This window comes from Diceros bicornis, chromosome 18, assembly GCF_020826845.1.
Source record: "Diceros bicornis minor isolate mBicDic1 chromosome 18, mDicBic1.mat.cur, whole genome shotgun sequence".
Classification (NCBI taxonomy): domain Eukaryota; kingdom Metazoa; phylum Chordata; class Mammalia; order Perissodactyla; family Rhinocerotidae; genus Diceros; species Diceros bicornis.
Window position 1 is genome coordinate 42021552 of NC_080757.1, and position 25627 is coordinate 42047178.

The 25627-nt window shown below is 38.6% G+C and overlaps 1 protein-coding gene across 7 annotated transcripts in view; it reads right to left on the bottom strand.

Annotated features, from left to right (window-relative positions):
* BRCA1 (BRCA1 DNA repair associated) overlaps positions 1-25627 on the bottom strand; it is a 61038-nt gene that overhangs the window by 19345 nt on the left and 16066 nt on the right. For 3 of the 7 annotated variants that reach the window (XM_058561057.1, XM_058561051.1, XM_058561059.1), the window contains exons 4-14: positions 25436-25513; positions 24137-24225; positions 23411-23550; positions 22280-22385; positions 20935-20980; positions 19863-19939; positions 15811-19236; positions 15316-15404; positions 8974-9145; positions 2710-2836; positions 859-1049 (exon numbers count right to left, since the gene is read on the bottom strand). In XM_058561057.1, the coding sequence (XP_058417040.1) occupies positions 859-1049; positions 2710-2836; positions 8974-9145; positions 15316-15404; positions 15811-19236; positions 19863-19939; positions 20935-20980; positions 22280-22385; positions 23411-23550; positions 24137-24225; positions 25436-25513 (4541 nt within the window). The remainder of the gene's footprint in view (positions 1-858; positions 1050-2709; positions 2837-8973; positions 9146-15315; positions 15405-15810; positions 19237-19862; positions 19940-20934; positions 20981-22279; positions 22386-23410; positions 23551-24136; positions 24226-25435; positions 25514-25627) is intronic. The other 4 variants (XM_058561058.1, XM_058561053.1, XM_058561054.1 and 1 more) reach the window with 3 other exon arrangements.

Below are 25627 nucleotides of genomic sequence, written 5' to 3' on the forward strand. Positions count from 1 at the left end.
CAGCAATATTTAATTGCTGATGACAGAAACAGAGGTAATTTTAAATATTCCTTTTTATTACCTGTATTTTCCAACTGTTTGGCAATGAACATATAGTACTTTTGTAAGGAAGGAAAAAAAAGTTGAAAAATGAGACAAATACTCAAGTTTTGTTTCTTCATCCAGGATGATATCATTACCTTTTTCACTTAATAAATCATCAGATATCATTACTAAATTAAAAATAGGAGACCATCCCTGAAATATTTCAGAAAATGTCACTCCATCAGGAAGTAAGTATAGCTAAGTAGAATGCATGAGATTCCTAAAATGACCCTAATGAACATGGCCAAATCCCACATTTAGATGCCAAAGAGCACCTTTTATGATAATGCGTTTTTGAGGATTAATTTAAAACTTTCTTTATTGATTAAAACTTTGATTTACAAGCCATAAAACATCATTCATTTAAAATGATTTATAAGGCATAAAATATATAGTCATTTATATTCATTAATTCATAAAATAAAAGCTTACTTTGGAGATTTGACTCATTTTTTAATAAAGGACAGGCCTAAACCTTTACTCTAGGACTCTAAAACTCTTAAAAAACAGCTGAAGTAAAATATTTAGAGCACATCACGACTCGCCCATCCTCAAAACTGTTAGAGTTAAACCAAAATAGACAGATTAACAGCTGCAATAATTTTCAAGTAAATTTGGATTAACATTCAAGCTATTTTCCTAAAATGGGTTTATGTATAACAGATGCATTCATGACAGACTAGCACATCTAAAAGTTGATTAACTAGAATATCTTTAGGTAAACTTCAGAGTAAAATAAAAGTGTTTTCTCCACCAGAGCAGATGAAATATTACCTAGATCTCGTCTTGGCAAATAAGACTGCTCCATTAAATCTTGGGCCTCAGATCTTGTCAGTTGTGGGTCCTCCACATCAACAACCTTAATGAGCTCCTTTTGAGACGGGCAGTTTCTGTTCTGAAGACTCCATGAGTGGCTGTGCACATACCATCTACTATCTAACAATTGGGATTTAGAAGGGGAAGACCTAGAAAGCAGGATGAAAGGAGAAAATCATCACCACAGCTTGTGAAAGGACTAATCATACTTCCCCGGGCAGCCAAAGCAGAAGTGAAACAGCTCACTGTGAGAGAGATCAGGAATGACTAGCAAAACAGAACGCAAGGGACAGCCTAGAAGTCTGGATTCATGATGCCTCCTAACATGCCAGGGCTGACAGATAACATCTCCCCTTAGAGTCCAGTCTGAAGCAGTATATCAGCCAGCTGTTTAAAACCATGTCAGTAAATCGCACCAAATTATCTACTGTCACTCACTCAAATTCTATACACTATTCCACTTGAGTCCAAATGGATGTTAGAATCACATCTCTCATGAAAATAGAAAGTTGATTAATTTTGACATCTCTATACTCATTCTTTCTACCCAATTTTAGCAAAATTCACAGAATGATCCCTACCTCTTGCCTTTTCAATGTCCAAAGTCATTCTAAACACAAAAGCCAGCTATAAAATATTGTTACAAGAGCATATGCACCCAGTAAGTAATTTCTCTACTCATTCAGGTGTTTAGAATTTTGCTGAATAAGATACTTATCAACGGATTTAAAGGACCTCAGAGATCAGCTAATTAATTCAAACAATTATTAGGTGTTTACTGTGAGTCAGGCATGAAAACTAGGCCCTGTGGATTAAAGATGAGCAAGACCTGAATTGCTGCTCTCAAGGAGTCTAGTAGAGGGACGAAGTTCAACTGATGTATAGGTTCTTTAATAGAAGTCTTTATAAGGTACACTGGGGAGGGGAGGAGGAGCAGGAATATTTAGTCTGAATATTAAATGGATGGTTAGCTCAATTGGTTAAAGCGTGGCAATAAGGTTATTACCTCTAAACACGGGTTTAGTGCCTATGGAGGCCAGATCTTTTCATTCTCTGTCACAGCCACAATGCCAGTACCCCAGCCTTAAAAACATATCCTCAGTCCAGTCCAAGAGGCTTGGAAAAGATGATGTGATTACATTACTGACAACCTGTCACTATTCCCAGAAAGATAAATAAAAAACATACATACAGTCAGTAGGAACTCAATAAATATAAATTCCTCTTCCTTCCCAGAGTGGGGAGATGTGTGACTTTAATGGCTCTGAGACACGCTCCTGAACTATCAAATAGGAATAATAGTTCAGAACTCATCTTTTTACCCTCACAGTGTTGTTGTAAAGATCAAATGAGGAAGTAGATCAAGTATTTTTGAAAATATAAAGTGTTTATACAATCTTATTTCAATAGTGATTTGAAAAGACATCTCTGAAAGATGTTCTGAATATTTCCTGGGGTAAATCAATAGTTAAACTTTTTCTAGAAAGGCAAAAACTTCAGTTAGGGCAAGGGCTGCCTTGAAGAAGTCTACTGTCAGCCTCCAGACTTGTTTAGGTTTCAGTTCTATATTTTATTCTGACCTTCAGAAGGAACAGATGTACTGTGCATTTCTCATGTTGTAGCTCATGCCTTGTATAGGTCCAAAAAGCCTATATGCAATTAAACAGAAGAAGTGTCCTAGAGAAATGAGAGGTTAGAAATGTCTGTGTACAAAAAACTAGAGAAAGGGTGAAAAAATTTAGCAATAAGAGTTCAATATAAGTAAAGGTGTTACTTAGATGCCACAACTTGACATTTATTACTTCTTACCTTTCCATTTCTGGTTCTTTATTTTTACTGTTGGAACTATCCAGAGATACTTGAAACTTGTCAGTAGAAAGGTTTTCTGGATTCTGGCTTATAGGATATTCAATACTTTTCTCTGAGGTTAATACTGCTTTAAATGGAATGAGAAAACAAAGAAATCTACTTTACTGCTTTGTCCAAATGGTGATAATTCAGGTGAAGATAGCAGTTTTTTCAAAAGCAGCAATCTGTGACAATCAAATTGGTTTTTAAACAAGTATATCAGACAAAATTTTATAAACACAAGTGATGTAGCACCAAATGGAACTAAATAACTAAAAAATTATAAGGACAATAAAAGGAACACTTTAAGACTAGGTAAATAAAGACACCCAGCTGAGACAAGGCTGAAAAAACCACATATTTATATTTTTTGGCCCTGAATGATAAGGAAACAAGAACAGGAAATGAATTTTTATCTCTGCAGCAAAATAAATTATACTCAAATCCCTTTAGATAATAGGGAAGAGAAAGTACTGGAAAGTGCAAAGGCACAATTCCTTTTCCATCCCTACTGCCTCCATGTCAAAGACTGTATAGGACAGGGGTTTGAGCTTTTTGCACACATGGGGAAACAAGAGGGCAGGCATCAGATGAGAAAGAAAAAACAGGTGACATTTTTCTTCACATTTTCAATTACTAAGAAAAAAACGAAAAAACCAATACATATGAAAAAACCCAAGGTGCCAACTGATAAGGAACCTTGAAGTAATACGTGGAAATAATGATGAAACAGCACAAGGAAGGAAAAAACACAAAACAGACTCAAGGCAAAGTTCCTGCATGTTAGTACATCCTTTTTATTTATTACTTTCTCCAAATGTATTATTGTGCCACTGCTTTCTAGGAAATAGCTTAAAGGCAGAAATATTTAAAAGGCAAAAACAAGTACTTAAAAATTATAAATGTCTTCTATCCATTAACAAGTCACTGACAACTGTAATGATTTTGAGCTTTTGTTAGAAAACAATAAACAAACAAAAAATTCTTCCATAAATTGAGGAAGAAAATTTCAAACAAAGGGCTATATTAATTAAACTGTTTTTTAAGACACTGGGTAGCCTTCGGGGAAATAATCATTGATTTCCTGAGTTAATCCTCAAATGCATTATTTATAGTTTCTTTTATGCTCATCTTTTCTGGACCTGAGATTCTAGGAACACAAGAACTCTGCCAGGAGCTACCAGCTGCTGAAAGGAGGCAGGGTCTAACCATGAACCAGCAGATTTTTCTTTCAACTGGGTATGTAAAGCCTTATAACATAGGTACCATTACTCCCCAAATATAGGGTGATAATTGATAAAAGGTAATATGCAGTTTCCAAGGAATCATACCAAAAAGAATTAACCACTGGAAAGGGTTTAAAAAAAAAAATGAAAGGGTGGGAGGAAGCCTCAGACAAACACAGACACTAAAAAGTCATTGCATCACCTGAACGTTTAGCAGATGAGCTCCTCTTTTCACTACAATGGGACTCAAGCCATGAAGAAAACAAGCTATTGAGTCCTAACTCAATAGGTTAGGAATCAATAACTCAATAGTACCTAAAAAACACAGGGCAAAACTTTTCTTCTTTTCCCTTAATCCTTATTTCATAAATGCAGGGATCCAGGGCCCAAGTATTGGAACAGTACCATAGCCCCCTTAAATCATTCCCTCAGTTGGGGGTCTTAATGTGTTATATTCTTCATGGGTAGGGAATATGAGCCAGACCAAACATTTAATAAATTTACTGACTGCCTTTTATTTTATTTTATTTATTTACTTATTTACTTACTTACTTATCTTACTTACTTACCTACTTACTTAACTTACTTACTTACTTACTTATTTCCCCCAAAGCCCCAGTAGATAGTTGTATGTCATAGTTGCACAGCCTTCTAGTTGCTGTATGTGGGACGCGGCCCCAGCATGGCCGGAAAAGCGGTGCGTTGGTGCGCGCCCAGGATCCGAACCCTGGCCGCCAGCAGCGGAGCGCGTGCACCTAACTGCTAAGCCGCAGGGCCGGCCCAACTGACTGCCTATTATATGCTAAGCACTATGCAAAGTATTGGGAAGAATCAAAGGAAAAGACACTGGGGAGGAAGGAAAGAGATATTAAGAAATGATAAACTATAAAATACAGAACCCATAATGAAATTCAGCTTTATAAAGTGCATAACTCATCCACCCCAACTGATTCAGAATTTCCAGGGGAGGAGCCTAGGAATTTTTAACAAGTGCTTCCAAGAATGAATGAACCCCGGGACAGAAAAGCTCAACTGTCTGAAAATCACTTCCACTTAACGGACTATGATCTTACAAATGCTAATGTTTGCTTTATAAACAACAGGTAATCCAGGAGAAAAAAAACAACAAAGTGCCTGATATGAAATAGCTTGACCTGCAGAGGGAGGTACACATAATTTATAATGGGTAAGTGTATACATTTGCACACAAGTATTACGCAGGCTTGGGAATGACCTTTAGATAACAGTAGGGCAGTTCTATACTGAGGGCAAGACATTGATGTAAAGACCCTAAAAAAGGAACTTTGATCATCTTTAATACTGGATCTTAAAAAATAGAAACTGGGGCCTGCCTGGTGGCGCAAGTGGTTAAGTGCGTGCACTCTGCTGCAGCGGCCCAGGCTTTGCCAGTTCGGATCCCGGGCGCGCACCGACGCACTGCTTATCGAGCCATGCTGTGGCGGCGTCCCATATAAAGTAGAGGAAGATGGGCAGGGATGTTAGCTCAGGGCCAGTCTTCCTCAGCAAAAAGAGGAGGATTGGCATCAGATGTTAGCTCAGGGTGGATCTTCCTCAAAATAAATAAATAAATAAATAAAATAAAAATAAAAAATAAATAAAAACTGGTGAAATATGACTTAGTCTCAAGTTTCACTCGTTACTAGTAATGTACCAATGTTGGTTTCTTAGTTCTGACAAAAGCACCATGGTAATGCAGGATGATAACATCAGGGGAAACTGAAATTAGGTAAGGAGTAGAGTGCCCGTACGAACCCTCTGTACTATCATTGCTACTTTTCTGTAAATATAAACTTATTCAAAAATAGAAAGTTTATTAAAAATATGTCATTAGTACAGCTGAAGGTAAACAAAACTCCTTTTCCAAAGATTAAGAAGTTTACTTGATGGGGCCGGCCCCGTGGCTCAGCGGTTAAGTGCGCGCACTCTGCCGCTGGCAGCCCGGGTTCGGATCCCGGGTGCGCACCGACACACCGCTTCCCCAGCCATGCTGAGGCCGTGTCCCACATACAGCAACTAGAAGGATGTGCAACTATGACATACAACTATCTACTGGGGCTTTGGGGAGAAAAAGGAGGACGATTGGTGATGGATGTTAGCTCAGAGCCGGTCTTCCTCAGCAAAAAAAAAGGGGAGGATTAGCACGGATGTTAGCTCAGGGCTGATCTTCCTCACAAAAAAAAAAAAAAAAGTTTGCTTGAATTTCAGTTGGACTCACATCAACTTAAGAGGGAAAAAGGCACAAAACTTGAGTTGGTATTAAGTTGATGCTCAAAACGTTTCAGAAATAAAGCTACAAAATTCCAGAATCCATACCTAGAAATTTTCTTTCCATAAGTCTAGGGTGGGTTTCAGAGTTTTATAATTTTATTTATTTATTTATTTATTTATTTTTCCCCCAAAGCCCCAGTAGATAGTTGTATGTCATAGTTGCACATCCTTCTAGTTGCTGTATGTGGGACGTGGCCTCAGCGTCGCCGGAGAAGCAGTGCGGCGGTGTGCGCCTGGGACCCGAACCCGGGCCGCCAGCAGTGGAGCGCGCACACTTAACCTCTAAGCCACGGGGCCAGCCCCAGAGTTTTAATCACGTGAATTAAAATACTTATTGAGCACCTACTGCATTCCAGGCCCAGGTCTCTACGGGTTCTCTGCCCTCATGGGCCTACATTCTAGTTGGAGATAAAGAGGAACTCTAAACAGTAAGGAAAACAAATTACAGATTGTTAAAAGTTAGTAAAGGCTGTGAAAAAAAATAACAGTATAACAGAGTAAAGTGGGGCTGGAAAAGTCAGAGGTAAAAGTTACAATAAAAAATACAGCGGTTCTGGTAGAGCTCATTGAGAAGCAGCATTTGAGCAATTTGAACACATATTCAAGTTATGCAAATATAAATGGCCATGGAAGACACTCTCTGTGGAGTTGGGAGAGGGGACCTATTTTTTTCTAACCAGGAAATTCTCATAAGCCTCTCTTTCATCCTCTTAGCATTTACCCACCTACTTTAGAACTCTGAAGATGTGATAATTTCATGAGAAGGTAGACCAATGAATAAGTGTACTACAAAGGATAGGGTAAAAGCTCCTAATAAAACTCTTTTTTTTTTTTTTTAAAGATTTTATTTATTTATTTATTTGCCCCACAAAGCCCCAGTAGATAGCTGTATGCCATAGGTGCACATCCTTCTAGTTGCTGTATGTGGGACGCAGCCTCAGCACGGCCGGAGAAGCGGTGCGCCAGTGTGCACCCGGGATCCGAACCCGGGCCGCCAGCAGCGGAGCGCGTACACTTAACCGCCAAGCCACGGGGCCGGCCCCTAATAAAACTCTTTTATATAGAGATTCAGAAGAAATTTTCAAAAAGGTGTTCAAATCCATAGTAAAAAAGAATGTATAAAAATATAGCATGTATGAAATAAAAAAAAAAAAAAGCCAAAAACAAACACTTTGTCTACAGATCTTCAGGAAAAAATAAACACATGCACACAACCCCCAAACATGAGATAGTAGATTTACACACATATTCAAAGCCAGACAATAGCATTTTATAGCTTGTGCATTAAAATTGAAAGTCTAGTCTGTTTTTAGACTGAAGATGGTGAAATCACCCCAAAGAAAAGAATTGTCTGAGGAGGAGACTTTGGGCTTCATTATGTGGGAGATGAACTAAATGAAGATATAGTTACAAAGAAAGCATTTAAGGAAATACATTTTGAACCACTGCCATAGCAACAGAGTTCCTAGCTTCTCATGCATGAGCTAGTGTTTCTCCTTAAACATAAAAATATTGTAAGGCACACTCTGGGACCAAGGCCACTATTCTGAATAATTAAGACTTGAATTCCTAGAAAGACTCCAAGGAAGGCCCTATGGCCCACAGTAGGACAGGGAAAGGGAGTGATGAAGAAAGAAATTTAACACTAAGTTAGTTGGGTAAGTATCACTGAGATGGTAGTGAAGAACACTTCGGGAGGGCTCACCACACCTGCCTGTTATTAAGCACCAGCTCTCCCTCTGGAAGCCATGCCTGTGCCTGGCCTCTCATCTACATGCCTACGTATTTGCCCCTAATTAAAAACCTGCCTCAGGGCCAGCCTGGTGGCGTAGCAGTTAAGTTCGTGTGTTCTGCTTCTGTGGCTGGGGGTTCTCGGGTTCCGATCCTCGGCACGGATGTACGCACCACTCATCAAGCCATCCTGAGGCGGTGTCTGACAAAGAAGAAGTAGAATGACCTACAACTAGGATATACAACTATGTACTGGGGCTTTGGGGAGAATGAATGAATATATAAATAAAAACAAACCTGCCTGATGCGCTGCCTTTCACGAGGCTCTTTCCAATGAAAAACACAAATTTTCATCTCACTTTCCTTCATTTATACCACATTATTCCTCAGCTCAGTGCTCACTTCTTACAGGAAGTCGGCTCTGATCAACTCTACCTGCCTGATTACTCCAAATGCCTCCTCTCAGAGGTCCAACTGGCCTTGTTGATAACTATAATATTGTTATAAAGCACCTGACTGCCACACAATTGGGCCTTCTGTGGATCAAGGTACAGTTCCTGAGTATAGGACATCTCCCCCTATAAACCAGAAAGCAAATTAAATAGGGTTTTGTGATCTGACACCAGTGTTATAAGGAATATGTCTGAGAGTTTTTTAATACGCTTCCTAAAATGAAAGGGTTACCTATTACCAATCTCCCCCATTACACTCAGCTTCCTATGGGCTCTCCATAGCATCTCCTCAGTGTAGGTTCTCAGTCAATGACACTTAATGACTGTCTTGGCCCCTATGAATGGTAAATTAGTCGTGAGCAGAGATTAGAACCAAGGCTCTAAAATTACCTATAGAGTGACTCAGCAAATACATGCTGAGCAAAGATCATAAAATGCTGGAGATAGGTCCACACTTTTCAGGAGATAAAGGCTTAGGGAGGGAAGAATTTTGCTTAAGATAACAGTGTTTGGCCAATATTACAAACCTTTTTCTGATGTGTTTTGTTCCAGACTTTGCAGGTCCTCAGAGGCACAAGAATCAGCCACGAGGGAAGGGGAGCGGTTAGAAGGCTGGCTCCCGTGTTGCTCCAACACAGCTTCCAGTTCAGCCATTTTCTGCTGAAGCTTTATCAGGTTATCTTGCATGGTATCCCTCTGCTACAAACACAAGAAATGACACCAAGAAAGTTACACTCTTTTAGAAACTTGCCAGAAAGCAAGACTATGTCACAACAATTAATTTTAGTATGGAAATTGAAATCATCTAGTATGGAATTACGATTCTGGCTGAACACTTTTTAATCCAACCATATTCACGCAATTAACACCCATGAAATTACTTCAGAATGTTAGAGGGGGGAAAAATTCCTCAAACTCTTCCAAATAGGCTTGCTTTATTGTGATGTCCTTTTGAAGATAGTTATTTTCTTTTCAAACTAGGGAGTGAGGGGCTGGCCCCATGGCTTAGCGGTTAAGTGCGCGTGCTCCACTGCTGGCCGCCCGGGTTCGATCCCGGGCGCGCACCGACGCATCGCTTCTCCAGCCATGCTGAGGTCGCGTCCCACATACAGCAACTAGAAGGATGTGCAACTATGACATACAACTATCTACTGGGGCTTTGGGGGAAAAAATAAATAAATAAAATTATTAAAAAAAAAAAAAAGAGGTAAACATTTAAAAAAAAAATAGGGAGTGAAAAAATAAAGGTACCTAAACACTTTTGATATTTAAAATTAACATGATTTTGATTAACATTTTACACAGGTTGTGTTTCAAAGATTTGGTATTGTGGAACTCACAAGAGACTTTGGTTAGTCCATTTAAAAATGTCTGATTTCAGCAACTAGAAGGATGTGCAGCTATGACATACAACTAGCTACTGGGGCTTTGGGGGAAAAATAAATAAATAATATTATATAAAAAAAAAAAATGTCTGATTTCTGGCTTGTGAGGACTCTTCCTTTTCTGGGATTCTTTGAACATTTAGTTTCTAACAGAAAGAATAAAGAGCTAATTCACTTATTGATCTATTGGTTCATTCAGCAACTACTTGTTGACCATCTATTATATGCCAGGCACTGTCCTAGTGTTGGGCATACAGTCCTCCTGGTGCTGCCATTCTGGATGGGGATAGGATACCTGGAGATCATCACAGAGAAGGACCTGCTGAAGGGAAGGATCCAACAGAAAGAGCCCTAGGAAAGCCTGTAAGGGCAGTTATTGTTTTCAATTTAAGATAATGGGCTCTTCTTGCTTATGGAGCTCCTGATGCTTATTTCTCCATTTCAAGAAAAAATCTGCTAAGTCTAAGGGTTTTGATAAGCAAAGTATTTGGTAAGTAAGGAGCTTTCCAAAATATACATTTCTTCATTACTTTTATAAGGAACATTAATGGTTGCCAGCAAACCCCGGGGAAACACAGACTGTTTCACTCTCTGTTTCTTCTTCTTCTGATCCTTGAAAATGACTTTGCCCTCTACTAAAAACAAGCCACCTACTTTCTCCTGCTACACTGAGTTCACATTTTCAGGTTTTTATGAGCAGAAAATGTATTCCCAGCTTCACAAAGGCTTCCACTGCTACCCTGAGACAACTCTGCTGCCAAAGTCTGTAGTAGCGCCATTGCCACCACGTGGTGCTTGTGAGTAGCTCCATCACTGATCAAACCCCAGCCAAGGGCTTGCCTCAGTAAATCTGCAATGACACCACACATTAGTCATCACTGTCACGACCATCACATCTAACCTCTATGTAGCCATTAAACAGCATAGAAAATCAGAAAAAATAATAATAGGAGAATTATAGTTAGATAACTTTCCTCTGGGTTTTCCCAAAGGAATTACTTTATAACTTGGACAAATTCCCCTGTAGGCAATTGGCCAGATATACTGGGGAGACCCAAACCAAATTGGTTACCAAGTTTTCTTGATTCTAATTCTTAAGTGTTTCTTGAATTAGCCCTACTCTTCTATTCCCACCATGCTACTCTGATCTCTACTTTTTTCTTTTTTTTTTGTGAGGAAGATTAGCCCTCAGCTAACATCCGCTGCCAATCCTCCTCTCTTTGCTGAGGAAGGTTGGCCCCGAGCTAACATCTGTGCCCATCCTCCTCCATTTTACATGTGGGACGCCTACCACAGCATGGCTTGATAAGCAGTGTGTACGTTCGCGCCCAGGATCCAAACCTGCAACCCCAGGCCACCGAAGCGAAGCATGAGAACTTAACCACTACACCACCCGGCTGGCCCCTCTGATCTCTACTTTTAATACAGCTACGTTACTATGGAAGTTCCCTGAAAACCATGTTTATCATGTCTCTTCCATAAGGACCTCAGTGGTATACCACTGCTTAGGTAAGTTAATACTTTCTGAACACTATGTAATTATTACTCATTATTGCCCTCAGGATAAAGTCCAAATTCCTAAGCATAGCATTCAAAAGGCCCTTCACAGCCTGATCTTATCTCTTATTTCTCCCCAAAACTACCCATATGCTGTTTTCCAGTTACACAGGACAACTTTGTGCTTTGTGGGCATTTCATGCCTCCGTGTCTTTGCCTTGACTGCTGCCTCCCTTCTCTTTCCAACCTGGAAAAATTCTTCTCATTTTTCAAAGTCCAGCTCAAATGTCTCCTTCAGAAGTCCTCACCAATACCTCTCCTTTAAGAACAGATGATCCTTCACTACTTCATTTATACTGCTCATGTGTTAGTATACTGAAGTGGAATACATGACCCTCCTTGATGGAAGGAATCTTTCCTCAATCACTTTTGTATCCCCAATGCCTAGCAGACAGTAACTACTCAGTAAATGTTTAAGGCAGAAATGAATTACGAAAAAAAATATAGTTAATCAGTCTTTGATTAAAAAAACAGATACTAATGATACCAAATTAGGATTTCTCTATCTCCTCTATACTTTTCCTCAGTTCTGTATAACAGACAGAGGGAAAGATCCCACTTCATTCATTCTGCCTGTCTGTGAAACTCTAGATTCAAGTTAGCCCTGATATCTGACCAGCTCTGTTTTGGGCAGATGCTTTGCCCAAAAACACTTTGCAAACTGAATCTTGAACAAATAGATATATCTCTGGGAATAAGATCAGGAATATAAAAAACAAGGAGGTAGTTTCTTGAATATCAAATATAATACAATATGGCTAAGGCAGATGGAATCAGAAACTGGAACCTCCGATTTTAAAGCACAAGGGACAAAAGGTGAAAAGCATATTGACAGAGCCCAAATCCATGCCCAGAAAGAATCACAGGAACTGCAAACAGAGAAAAGGCCTCCTAGGTCTTTTCATTAATTTAGTCACCATGGCAATCTTGCAGAAGTGGAGAATTCTGGTGACAACTCAGGTACAGAACAGGCAGTTATTTCAAAGGTTTTCTCCTGACACCAGCAAGCTTCAGTCCTCGAGGGATTTGCTCTGCATAGAAAATGGGCAGTAGAAGACAAGCCCCCACTATCTATAGTCCTCATGGCAATGCCAAGATGTAGAAGATTTTAAAACTGGATACCACCCAGTGTTGGCAAAGGTACAGGAAAATGGGAACCACCAAGTACCACAGGGCTGAAAGAGCACAGACTGGTCCAATCCTTCTAAAGAATAATTTAACAATATGTATCAAAGACCAAAAATTTCAGCCCTAAGAATGTATACTAAGGAAATCATTGGGGACGTGGGCAAATATTTAGCGATCAATCTACTACTATAGTGCTGTACAAAATGGCAAACTGTGTCTCTGACCCTGAAACCCTCATATTCAGCAATAGATCAAATAATCATGGTATATCCTAGTAATTAAAAATAAAGTCACTGGGTCGGCCTGTGGCGTAGCGGTTAAGTGAGTGCACTCTGCTACTGGAGGCCCGGATAGGGATCATGGGCACGCACCGATGCACCACTTGTCAGGCCACGCTGTGGCGGTGTCCCATATAAAGTGGAGGAAGATGGGCACAAATGTTAGCCCAGGGCCAGTCTCCTCAGCAAAAAGAGGAGGACTGGCATGGATGTTAGCTCAGCGCTGATCTTCCTCACAAAAAAAAAAAATAAATAAAGTCACTGAAGAAAATTTAATGATGTAGTAAAAACTACATTACAATGTAAGTATGTAGAGTATTATCTGAATATCTTTTAAAGACAAGGTGTTCACACATACCCCTGTGCACATACAGGAAGAGTGGATGAATATACACCAATAAGTTAATAGTAATTATTTCTGGATAACTCATAGAATTTAATTTTTTAAATAATTAATATAAGCACATGGTATAAAATTCAAGGCACAAAAGGATATTCAGAGAAAAGTAAGGCTTCCTCCTTCCTCTTCTCCCAGTCATCTATTTCCCCACCTGAAGGCAATTACTATTACCTGTCTTTTGTGTATCTTTCCAGAGATAAATTCTAAAATTTACTGAACCATCCCCTTTGGATGATTTTTTAAATTGTGATAAAATATACATAACACAAAATTTACTTTTTAAGTATACAATTCAGTGGCATTAAATATTTTCACATTTTTGTGCAACCATTATCACTATCTCCAGAAATTTTTCATCATCCCAAACTGGAACTCCGTCCCAATTAAACAATAATTCCCCATTCCCCCCCTCCCAGCCCCTGATTACTATTATATTTTCTATCTCTATGGATTTGACTATTCTAGGTATGTCTTATAAGTGGCATCACACATTATTTGTCCTTTAATGTCTGGCTTATTTCACTTAATGTTTTCAAGGTTCATCTGTGGATAATTTTTATTTATCTGTATTTTCTAAGTTTTCTATGATGCACATGTATAACTCTATAAGACTATCAGGGTTTTATCAGTTTTATCTATCCTGGCACTTCAGGAAGTTCAGAAAAATGTCATTCACTTGCTGGCAGCTGAAGGTGTATTTAAGATTTAGATGAGAAAGAGAAGTCGTGGCACAATGATTCAAGGTGGTCCAGGTTTCTTCACTTTAAGAAATGTGCATATTACAGCTCAGAAAAGATCAGTAAATTGCCTAGAGTAACACAGCCACGTACAGAACTCTCACCAATATGACCACCAGCAATCACTGTGTATACACTCTGAAAAAATAAGCTGAGATGAGCCTGAATTTTTGAATATGAGAACTTGGAAAATTTTGGTGTCACTTCTACAATATAAAAATTAGGAGACAGAGCCAGATTTTGTGAGGAAGATGATGTTAATTTTTAAATGTTGTGATAGAGAATGCTTTTTCTAGGAGACCATTCTGCCTAGAGTACTGAAACATTGATCTTATTAACTGTTGTAGATATGACAAAGCTGCTATCCCCTTCAAAAGTAACCAAAATATTGGTCTTGACTACTAGGTACAGGAAGTAAAATTGTGTACTTTCTTCTTTTTTTTTCTGAGGAAGATTCACCCTGAGCTAACATCTGCTGCCAATCTTCCTCTTTTTGCTTGAGGAAGATTCGTCCTCAGCTAACATCTGTTGCCAGTCTTTCTCTATCTTTTTTTTTTTTAAAGATTTTATTTTTTTCCCTCCAAAGCCCCAGTAGATTGTTGTACGTCATAGCTGCATATCCTTCTAGTTGCTGCATGTGGGACACGGCCTCAGCATGGCCGGAGAAGTGGTGCGTCGGTGCGCGCCTGGGATCCGAACCCAGGCCGCCAGCAGCGGAGCGTGCGCACTTAACCGCTAGGCCACGGGGCCGGCCCTCTTTCTCTATCTTGTATGTGGGACACCACCACAGCACCGGTGCTGATGAGTGGTGCAGGTCCACGCCTGGGAACCGAATGCAGGCCGCCGAAGTGGAGCATGCAAACTTAACCACTACGCCACTGGGCCAGGCCCCTGTACTTTCTTTTTTAAAGAAAAAAGATGACTTATAGGCACTAAAGAACAAACAACTAGCAGACTAAAAAAGAAAAAATGAAAAGAAATATCCACGAAACAGTGAAAGGCTAGATAGTCTCTAACAGGAAGAGAATTCTGCAGGCTCCAATTTGGTACTGAGAATAAACGCACCTCTCTCTTTGATACAGTAGTGCTTTTATATATGTCTTTGCTATAGGGCAAATGAGTTTTGAAGATTTAGCTTATTCATTAATTTCAGTATTTCATATTCTGCAGTGAGCTAGCTGGTGTGTGTGTGTGTGTGTAAAATAAAAGGTAGCATAAGTTCCAACCAGATGCGTACAATCTAATTTGAAGAGACAAAGTACCACAGACAACTGTCACACCATTAATTCTAAAGGATGATATAAGCAAATCTAAGAATGCAGGAAGCATCCTACTGAATGCAGAGGACACCACACACACACACACATCCACACATGCTTTTTACCTGAGTGGTTAAAATATCACTCTGAGAGGACAGCCCTGAACAGTCTTCCGAGAGATTTGTTTCACTCTCATACCCGGATGCTACTTCACCTGAAATGATAATAAAGATAGATTCCAATGTAAAAACAGACAGCAAATACTGCAACTTACTATATCTGTTTCTTCTCATAGGCACGACAAATTTCACTTTCATGTCACACAAAATGATTACACTCCTTGTTTTGAGATACCTGGATTTCTTACAAATCATAACAATGAAAACCAGAGGCAAGTCCACTAAAAATTAGGGCATTAAATCTCATTCAAATAGAGATATTCTAGCTGGATGAAGGACTTTTGAAGAAAAGTACCTTATGAGCGACATGTTTAAAGTTTAAGAAGCAGTTACTTTAATTGTACTTGGAAACTCGTAAAATGTGCTCCCCAAAAGGCACAAACATTTAGCTTATTTCTATAAAAACAGATGGGGGCAAACACAAAAACCTGGTTCCAATACCTAAGTTTGAATCCACACTCTGCTCTTCTTGGTGATTATCCTCTTCCAGCACAGGTTCACTTTCATCATCATCTGAAACAAATTCCTTGTCACTCAGAAATTCCTGGTTTTCAGACTGATGCTTCATTTGTTTGGAAGGAGAATCAAACATCAAGCAAGGATCCTGGGTGTTTGTATTAGCAGGCAAGTCTTCCAATGCACTGCACTGTGAAGAAAATAAGCTACCAGAACATCTTGCTTCCTCATTAACGTGATGTTCCTGGGATGCCTTTGCTGAAGTTACCTGGTCACTGCAGTCATCTAAGCTATTCTTCAATACTAGGTTCTCCTCTGTTTTCTTAGATAGACCTTCTGTGGCAACAGCATGTCTAGTAGGTTGAGAAAGCTTATTGGTTACTTTACCAAATAGTAAGTGTTGGAAGCAGGGAAGCTCTTCATCCTCACTAGACATGTTCTCTTCTGAGGACTCTAATTTCCTGGCCCCTCTTTGAGCCAAACATGTACGGGCTAAAGGGCTAGGGCTCCTTCTGAATTCTCCTTTCTGGACGCTTTTGCTAAAAATAGCAGATCTTTCCTTAATGCCACTTTCAGTAAAGCTGATATTTTCCTTTATTTCGTTGTCATTTAATAGGTCATCAGGTGTCTCAGAACAAACCTGAGAAGCACAACTAATTCCCACAGGTTGTTCTAGGTTATCTGAAATTGGACACGGAGAGAAATCTGCATTAACAGGCTGAACTACTTCTTCATTTTCTCCTCGCCTTTTTATTTCCGGATGTTTACAATTACTTATTGGAAGACTTTGCTTATAGACTTCAGGTTGCATAAGACCTAATCTGAGAATAGCATTTAATTTAGGTCCTCTGTTTCTGCCTAGCTCTGCTTCAATGTTTTCACCACTGGAACCTACTTCATTAATACTAGAGCCTACTTCATTAGTACTGGAATCTACTTCATTAATACTGCTTGAGCCGACTTCTTTAAAAGTGCTTTCTCTAATGTTATTTTGGCTAATTGTGCTCACTGTACTTTGAATGACGCTCTTGTTTCCCAGTGCTCTTTCAGGGGACACTGAATGTTCCTCAAGCTTTTCCTCTGACACATTTTTCTTACATATAGTTTTAACAGATGACCTGATGGGAGAAAGTGATGGTATATAACACAGGTTTTGTGAAAGTTCACGTTTATTTGCAGTAATGAGTTCAGTTTCATTGCCTCTGAACTGAGATGACTGACAAAGCCTAGAGAGTTCTTTTATGCTATATTTGACATGATCACCTGGTTTCTTATCTTTCTGACAAACCACAGGAAAGTCTACAGTTGTATGAACTGACTGCACATGCTTGACTTTAGACTCTTTCTTTCCCTGATTTTCTTCTTTTTGTCCACATTCAAGAGTGACTTTCGGACTTGGTTTCCTTAAAGACCTGGTGTGGGCAGAGACTGCTGCACAATCCTTTTCTGGATTTCCTGAATTTGAAAACAGAGCAAATGACTGACGCTTTGAAACCTTGAACGTATTCTGTAGATACTGTGTATCAAGTTCACTCTCTTCCATTTCTATGCTTGTCTCCTGAGTGTGGTTAACTTCACATCTCAATGGATCCTTAAGGCCCTCTGTGTCATTTCTAGTATCTTTAGAACAATCATGGATAAGTTCCTTGGGGTTTTCAATTGCTGCACATAGACTTGCACGTTGATCTGGTGCTGTTTTTGCCTTCCCTAGGGTGTCAGCTTCCAGTAATGAGATACTACCCTGAGTGCCATAATCAGTATCAGGTACCAATGAAATACTGGTGCTCTCTACAGATCTTTCAGCTTGCAAACCTCTTCCTCCACTTAATATCAGATCTTCGGGGTCTTTGGTACTATTAGACACTTGAATTGCTCCTAGGTTCCGTTCTATGTCTTCTCTTTGAAGGCTAGGATTGACAAACTCTTGAAGTTTATTAGAACTTGAACAGTTAGCAAAAAAACCAGGTACGTTTGTTAATTTTAGTTCTGGAAAAGCATCACTGGCAAGTCTTTTATTTATCTGTTCATTTGGCTTGTTACTTTTCTTGGCTCCAGCTGCGGGTTCTTTATCTTCTGTGAGTTGAAGCTTTCTGCTATGTCTGACTGGCACCTGGCTGGGACTTTTCTTCTTCATCTCTTCACTGCTAGAACAACTATCAACCTGTAGTTCAGTATGATTAGGTGGGCTTAGATTTCTACTGACTACTAGTTCAAGTGCATGAATATGCCTGGTAGAGGATTTCCTCCTCAGCCTATTCTTCTTAGGTGCTTTTGAACTGTGGATATTTAATTCCAGTTCCAGATTGCTTATGCTGCTGCTTATAGGTTCAGCTTTCGTTCTGAAAGCAGATTCTTTCTCCAATGATTCTGTTGGGTTAGCATTTTTCTCTTTCTGAACATAATCACCTTTTGTTTCATTCTCATGACCATTATTAGCAATACTCATCACACGACCGTTCTGCTCTATTTGGTCAGTTCCCTCAATTATCTTTTCAGGAGTCTTTTGGACAACTGCCAAATCTACTTTCTTGATAAAATCCTCAGGATGAAGGCCTGATGTAGTTCTCCTTTTATGCTTCAGTTTATTTGTGAGGGGACGCTCCTGTGTAATCTGAGATTCTATAGCAGATGCTCCCATAATTAGATCTTCAGTTATGTGGCTCAAGTTAAGGAGGCTTGCCTTCCTCCGATAGGTTTTCCCAAATATTTTATCTTCAATATTATTCTCTACTGGTTTGGAGTGGACTCTTTCACTTTCACATATTAAAGCACCAGGAGGATCACTGGCCATTAAGCCTATTTTCTCTGAAGAACGAGAATATCCATCTACTTCATTTTGAACTACTGCACCAGCTACTTCAGTATTTGATTCAGGCCCCCCATCATGTGAGTCATCAGAAGTTAATATTTCATCACTTCTGGAAAACCACTCATTAACTTTCTGTATGCTACTATTCCGTGTTATCCAAGGAATATCTTGGGAATCTCTAGGACTGTCAGAACATGGAGGTTTCTGCTTATTCAGTTCTTTTCTCCCATACAGGGGATCAGCGTTCAGAACTAGCTTTTTCTCTGAGTTGGGAGTCTGCCTATCATTACATGTTTCCTTACTTTCAGCCCATCTGCTCTGTTGGCTCTTGGCTAAACCAGGCTGTTCACTTTTATTACAGAATTCAGCCTTTTCTACATTCATTCTGTCTTTAGTGAGTAATACACTGCTGTTCTCATGCTGCAATGAGCTGGCATGAGTATTCGTGCCACATGGCTCCACATGCAAGTTTGAAACAGAAATACCCTGATACTTTTCTGGATGCTTCTCAGCTGCATGCTTCTCAGTGGTGGCTAAATCTTTATTACTGGATTGATGATGTTCAATATTTGTTATGTCCTTCTCAGAAAACTCACAAGCAGCTGAAAGTATACAAAAACAACATGGTGCTTAAAAAGTGAATTACCATGAAAAAATATGTATTTAATACAACTTAGGGGTGGAAATGAAGCAACTGGCTATTTTTAGAGAAACTAACTTCATAAACTACCATGTATACTGAAGATGTAGCTCATACTCTTTCCCTTAACTCCTATTTATCTAGATTCTCATTATTTCCACTCCAGATAATTAAAATTTTAATTTCAGAATTCTCCCTACTCATAAACCACACCTCCTATTTCCCTAACCTCTAACAGTGAATTAAAAGCAGACTGTTTGGGCATCAGACATACAGTGCTCTGTTTTATCTTCAATTCATATTCCCTATATTTAAATACCAGTATGCAAAAGATGAAATACAAACACATCAATTAAAAGTAAAAGGTAACAAGCAGTTACGTGGGTTATTATTATAATCACATCACTCTAGTGCCACTGAAATAGATCAGGCTGTACCATGACATCTGAGAAAAACGATATTCTAACTCTGCCAAGAGATGTTGTGAATTATAAATGTCCTAAATGGTCTTCAGAATAATCTAATTACAGTACTCTAACTACCTATTCTCTCTTCAGTGCCTGTTAAGTTGGGAAGATTTGCCATTACCCTTTTTTGCAGGATTCAAACTGGCTTCAGCCCTGGCTCCTGGAGGGGCGACTTGTAATAATTCGTGGTCTCCCAAACTATAGGGAAAAGACAGAAGCCTTAATGAGAAACACTAGTTATACGCGCACAGAGCTGTCAAATGAGCAAGATCAAGTATTTTAGCTCCTCTAGGTAGGGTTGCAGTAAGCTGACCAATTTGATTCACCTTTTGAAGTCTATCTTCTCCTTTAGTAATTTCTAGTCAAAATGGAATGGTCAAAGACTGAGGACACACAGTCACAAAAATCAGCAGTAGTGTAGAACACTGCTATGTGGACAGGTAAATGAGAAACAAAATTTAAATGCTAGCCAAAAGACAGTAAAGAAAAAACTAACAAAACTTATATCTTAATGAGAATGTAAGAGCAAAGATATCTCAACAAAGGGAGTGCTGGGATGGAGCAGACATTCCAATGGAATGCAAAGAATGCACCACTTTCCAACATTGCCTTCTGTGCCTCTTTTCAGGCTAAAAACCATTTCCTTCTAATTGAGATTAGGAAAAAGTCATCTGCAAATAAAATCTGATTGGCAATGACACCATCATAGTTCAGACCAGCCATTACAGATCTCAGGGTCAAGCAATAATTTCTAAGGAAAGCAATTTGACGGGTAATCCAGTTGAGGGTTGCTTGTAGATTACTGTATAATTTATATAGACAAAGTTTGAGGGATAGATGGAATTAAGGAGCAGAAGAAGGAAAGAACTGAAAATAGAGTCCTCTAATGTCTTCATCAGCCACAATTACCACTGTGTCAATACTACTGTATATGAGGAACTAAGCTAGAGCACAATCATCTACTAGAAGCAAGTCTGTGCAGAGTTCTTCTGTTATTTTAAACTCTTTTGGACTCTTTAAGAAATCACACAAACAAAAAGGATATTTTCTCAGCTATAAAATGAGGAAATTAAAGTAGATGATCCTTAAGGTCTATTCCAATGCCATGATTCTAACCTAACGAAATAACAATCCTTAATATTAACTAAATACAAAAATGCCAGCTTCATAGACAAAGGCCCTTTTTGACTCACCTGCAATAACTTGTCTTATTAACTGTATCTTCAGAAGAATCAGATCCTAAAAAAATTCCCCAAATACCCCCAAACAACAAATCAATAAAAGGATTTTTATTGAAAGAGCTAAACTCAAAAAATGTACTTTTTGCAAAACAGATATTCATTCAAGAAATATTTACTGAGCACCCACTCTATGGCAGCACAATGATACAGATGTCAGGCAATACAGAGAAGTGGTTACAAGGACAAGCTCTGAAGCCAGAATTCCTAGATTTGAATCATCGCTCTGCCCCTTACTAGCTTCACTACCTTGGCAAAGTTTCTTAACCTATCTGTGCCTTAATTTCCTCATGTGTAGAATAAGTATCATGGTAACAACCTCAGAGGTTTGTCATGCACCTTAAATGAGTTACATAAGTAAAGCACAACAGTCCCTGGATTACAGTTAAGTGCTCCTAAATATCCACCAGTATAATTATTTTGATTATTTTTATGACACAACACTTGTTGTCTAGGAACTTACGATCTTTTTTTGTGTGTGTGTGAGGAAGATCAGCCCTGAGCTAACATCCATGCTAATCCTCCTCCTTTTGCTGAGGAAGACTGGCTCTGAGCTAACATCTATTGCCAATCCTCCTCCCTCTTTTTTTTTCCTCCCCAAAGCCCCAGTAGATAGTTGTATGTCATAGCTGCACATCCTTCTAGTTGTTGTATGTGGGATGCGGCCTCAGCATGGCCAGAGAAGCGGTGCGTCGGTGCGCGCCCGGGATCCGAACCCGGGCCGCCAGTAGCGGAGCGCGTGCACTTAATGGCACTCTATGGCAGCACAATGGAACTTACGATCTTAAGATGAGAAAAGACATACAGGTAACTTCAAAATAATCTAGTAAGTGCTATGGAAAACATACAGTGGTACTTGGGAGCCCAAAGGAGGGCCGCTCTTTCCAATTATAAATATATTGTAAAAGATAAAACAATTAGAAAGACCTGTTTGAACTGAGCTCAGTTCTTCTTAAAAGTCTTTCTGGTCTAGTACAATTTATCTTGGATCCCTCCAAATGCTGTAGCCAAGTTATCATGTTCTTTCTTATCCCTACTCTCCATCTTTCCAAAATATATTTACACACACTTATAACCAGACATCCTTTCTTTTGCTTTCTTTATGAAGTAGGGTTCTTCAAGGTGATAGCTGCATGTTTTACATTATTTATAACACACCATAAGGCTAGTAAAATTATTTTATTTTCACTTCCCGAATCTCCCTGCCATTGTACAAATTATGACCAAGGTTTTTGGTAAAACTGTAAGACAAAGAATTCAGCAACTATTATTCTAAACGTACAAAATCTGAGACTCTTACCCAATTCAATGTAGACAGACTTATTCTGAGGTTGTATCTGCTGCTTTGTCCTCAAAGATCTCACAATTCCAAGATTAGAGAGGTGGACACTAAGACTGGTTTCCTGCTAAGCAGTAAAGAATGATCAAGTAAATGTTAGCCAGTTCTGTGCTTTTTTTTCCTGAAGGGAAACTTGAGGCCATGGATAAAACAAACAGGCCATAATCAATTAGCTAAAATTTATGATATGTGGAAAAAACACTAGGAAAACCACACACCAAAATGTATGAGTTATGTGTGGTTTGAATATTTTTTCCTCTTTCTGTTGTTTCAAATTTTTCTAAACTAAATATGTATTACCTGTAATTTTTTGAAGTATAAAAAAAGCATATTTTGAAGCTAATACTTGACATCATAGTATAAAAAGGGAATGAGGTTCATTTAGTACACATTTCCAATCACATGATAACAGGGTTGGTAAATAGGATACAATAAATTTTAAAAAAGGAAAAATGAAAACAATAAAAACCCAGCAATCCTGAGAACATTCAGTACAGGAAAGAATATTTAAAAACCCACCATTACTCAAATGAAGCTTTCCTTCTTTTTTAACCCTTCAACATCTACTGAAAAATGAATGCTGGTACCATGAAAACTATTATTTTTAAGATGTCCATTATCCATTCGCATATGAGTAACAACAGAGCAAATCACTGCATTTTCTTCGACAATTACACCTTTTAAGTTTAAGCAATTCTCAAATGTTAAAAACTTATTTTTCTTCTCCCAACTTTTCAGAGGAAATAAGATAGAAGATACTTCCTTATGCCTGGAGAATTGCTAGAAGATTGTTATTTTAAAAACTAGCAAGCTTAAAACCATCAGTGACCTTGTGGCTGTTTTAGACAAGCATCAGAACGGATAAAGCACTAAAGCAGAGGAAGGACCTGTACGGTCTCTCTTGCCCACCCTAGGCACAGGGACCATCTCTCAACTCCTCTAACTCTTGTTCATTAGAACACTTGTCCAACCACTTTATTTACCATCTTACCTTGCTTACCGACTTTTTATATAAATCCACGAGCATCTAGCACATTCACTAATTCACAATGCTCAACAGAGATGTTAGAGAATAAATGAAAATGGCTTTACCAAGGTAGGATTTTCAGGTTCACCCTGGCGAAGTCTTTTGGCACGGTTTCGGTAGCCCATACTTTGAATGATAGAAACTTCCTCCTTTAGATGCTCAGGAGAGTTATTTTCCTTTTTTGAAAAGTTGTAACTGTTTGCAACTGAGAATTACAAGGGAAAAAGTTATTTTTGTAGTTAGAAAAAAATGTATTAATTGTAATCAAAGAACCAAGAGAAATCCTGTGTATGCTCTTTGTTGTATTAAGACAAAGCATTAAAGGTTACCCATAATTTTTTTAAAATCAACTTTGGAAATTCTACTTCTGGGAAACAAACACACAGACCATCAAAGTTATTTCTACTCCCTTTTTTCCACCTCAGTATCAACACATTCGCCTATTAATACCATATTTCACCGAATCTAAGATACCAATGATGTCAGATGCACCATTATTTTCTGTACTACTAAGAAAGAAAAGACACCAAATTAAACAATGACATGCCATTGATGGTAAATTACTCCCAATTTTGGAGGTGTAAATATGTGAAAAATGTGCATCTTATGATCGATAAAATAAGGTATGAGACCACTGGGAATGATTTAAAAAATAGGTTATAGATAAAGAACTAAAATTAACCTAGACCAAAAGGTCTTATCACCTATTCATAGAAAATAATTGTGCAAACTTCCTGAGTTTTAATGGACAGCCACTTGAACGTTGGCTCCTGGGGCTATGCAACACTTACGCTGCAATCCTGTGTCAAGCTCAAAAGCATGAATGATTTTCAACAGCTCTTCAACAAGTTGACTAAATCTTGTACTTTCTTGTAGGCTTCTGAAATTAAATTGTTTGAGAGACATACTTAGCAAGTGATTATCAACTTTTTAAGGACACTAAAATAAGGAAAGGCATGTAAATAAATTTTTTAAAAAGATGCAGCAACAACAGAAAAACTGTATTCAACGAACAGAGATATTAGTGACATTACACTATCATCAAAACATCATTGACATCAGGATGAATTGTGTGGCAGTAATGATTGTTTTTATAATTTTTTGTGCCATTCAAGTCTACCAAAAGCCCGTAACTATCTAAAATATAATAGTACTCTGAATCCATGGTAGATATAAATCCACTGCATAGAGAACTTACAGTTCTTTTCTTACTTATTTTTTGTGTGTGTGAGGAAGATTAGCCCTGAACTAACATCTGTTGCCAATCCTTCTCTTTTTGCTAAGGAAGATTGGCCCTGGGCTAACATTCGTGCTCATCTTCCTCTACTTTTATATGGGACGCCGCCACAGCACGGCTTGACAAGCGGTGCGCCAGTCCACGTCCAGGATCCGAACCTGCGAACCCAGGGCCGCTGCAGCGGAGTGCACACACTTAACTGCTTTGCCGCCGGGACGGCTCTGAGAACTTACAGTTCTTAACATCTAAATCCCATGCACCCAACCTCCCACTTCTAGTTCTCAGAGATTTCTTTCAAATGATGATTACATTATTTAAAAAACACAGATAGATAACCATGTCCAAAGAGAGATTTGGTTTAGGAAAGTTGTAGAACAATATAATTCATTTATTCCTTTAAATATCTGAGCAACTACTATGTACCAAACATTGGAAAAACAGTGTTGACTGAGATACACAAAGCCAGTGCCCTAAGAGAACTTACATCCTGGCCAGAGGGTCACACAATGTAAATACACTGTACATGTGTAAACAATTAAGTAGAAATAAATGCAAAAAAGAAAAATAAAAGCAGGATCTGGAGACAATGTGGGCAGGGTTGTACAGTCTTACTTTAGATAAGACTTTCAGGAAAAGGCAATGAATTGCTAATACTTGTTACATAAGGCAGATGTACCATAAAACTTTCAGGAAAATGACTTTAGAAATAATTTACCCTGTCAGCTAAACACCCTTTTATACATTTTTCTACTGATGAATGGTTTGATAGGAACTCCAGCTATGTTATTAAGGAATTTCTACTTTTTCCTGCTGTTGTTGCTTCCAACCTCCCATCATTACCCAAATTATATACCTTTTGGTTATATCATTCTTACACAAAGGACACTGTGAAGGCCCTTTCTTCTGGTTGAGAAGTTTCAGCATACAAAATCTATAAATCACAAAGAATGAAAAGAACAACTCAAGTTACCTTTTTTCGTAGACAGAATATTCAAAAGGCAAACAGCCATAAAAAGATAAACTCACAACTGCCCTTAAGAGCCAT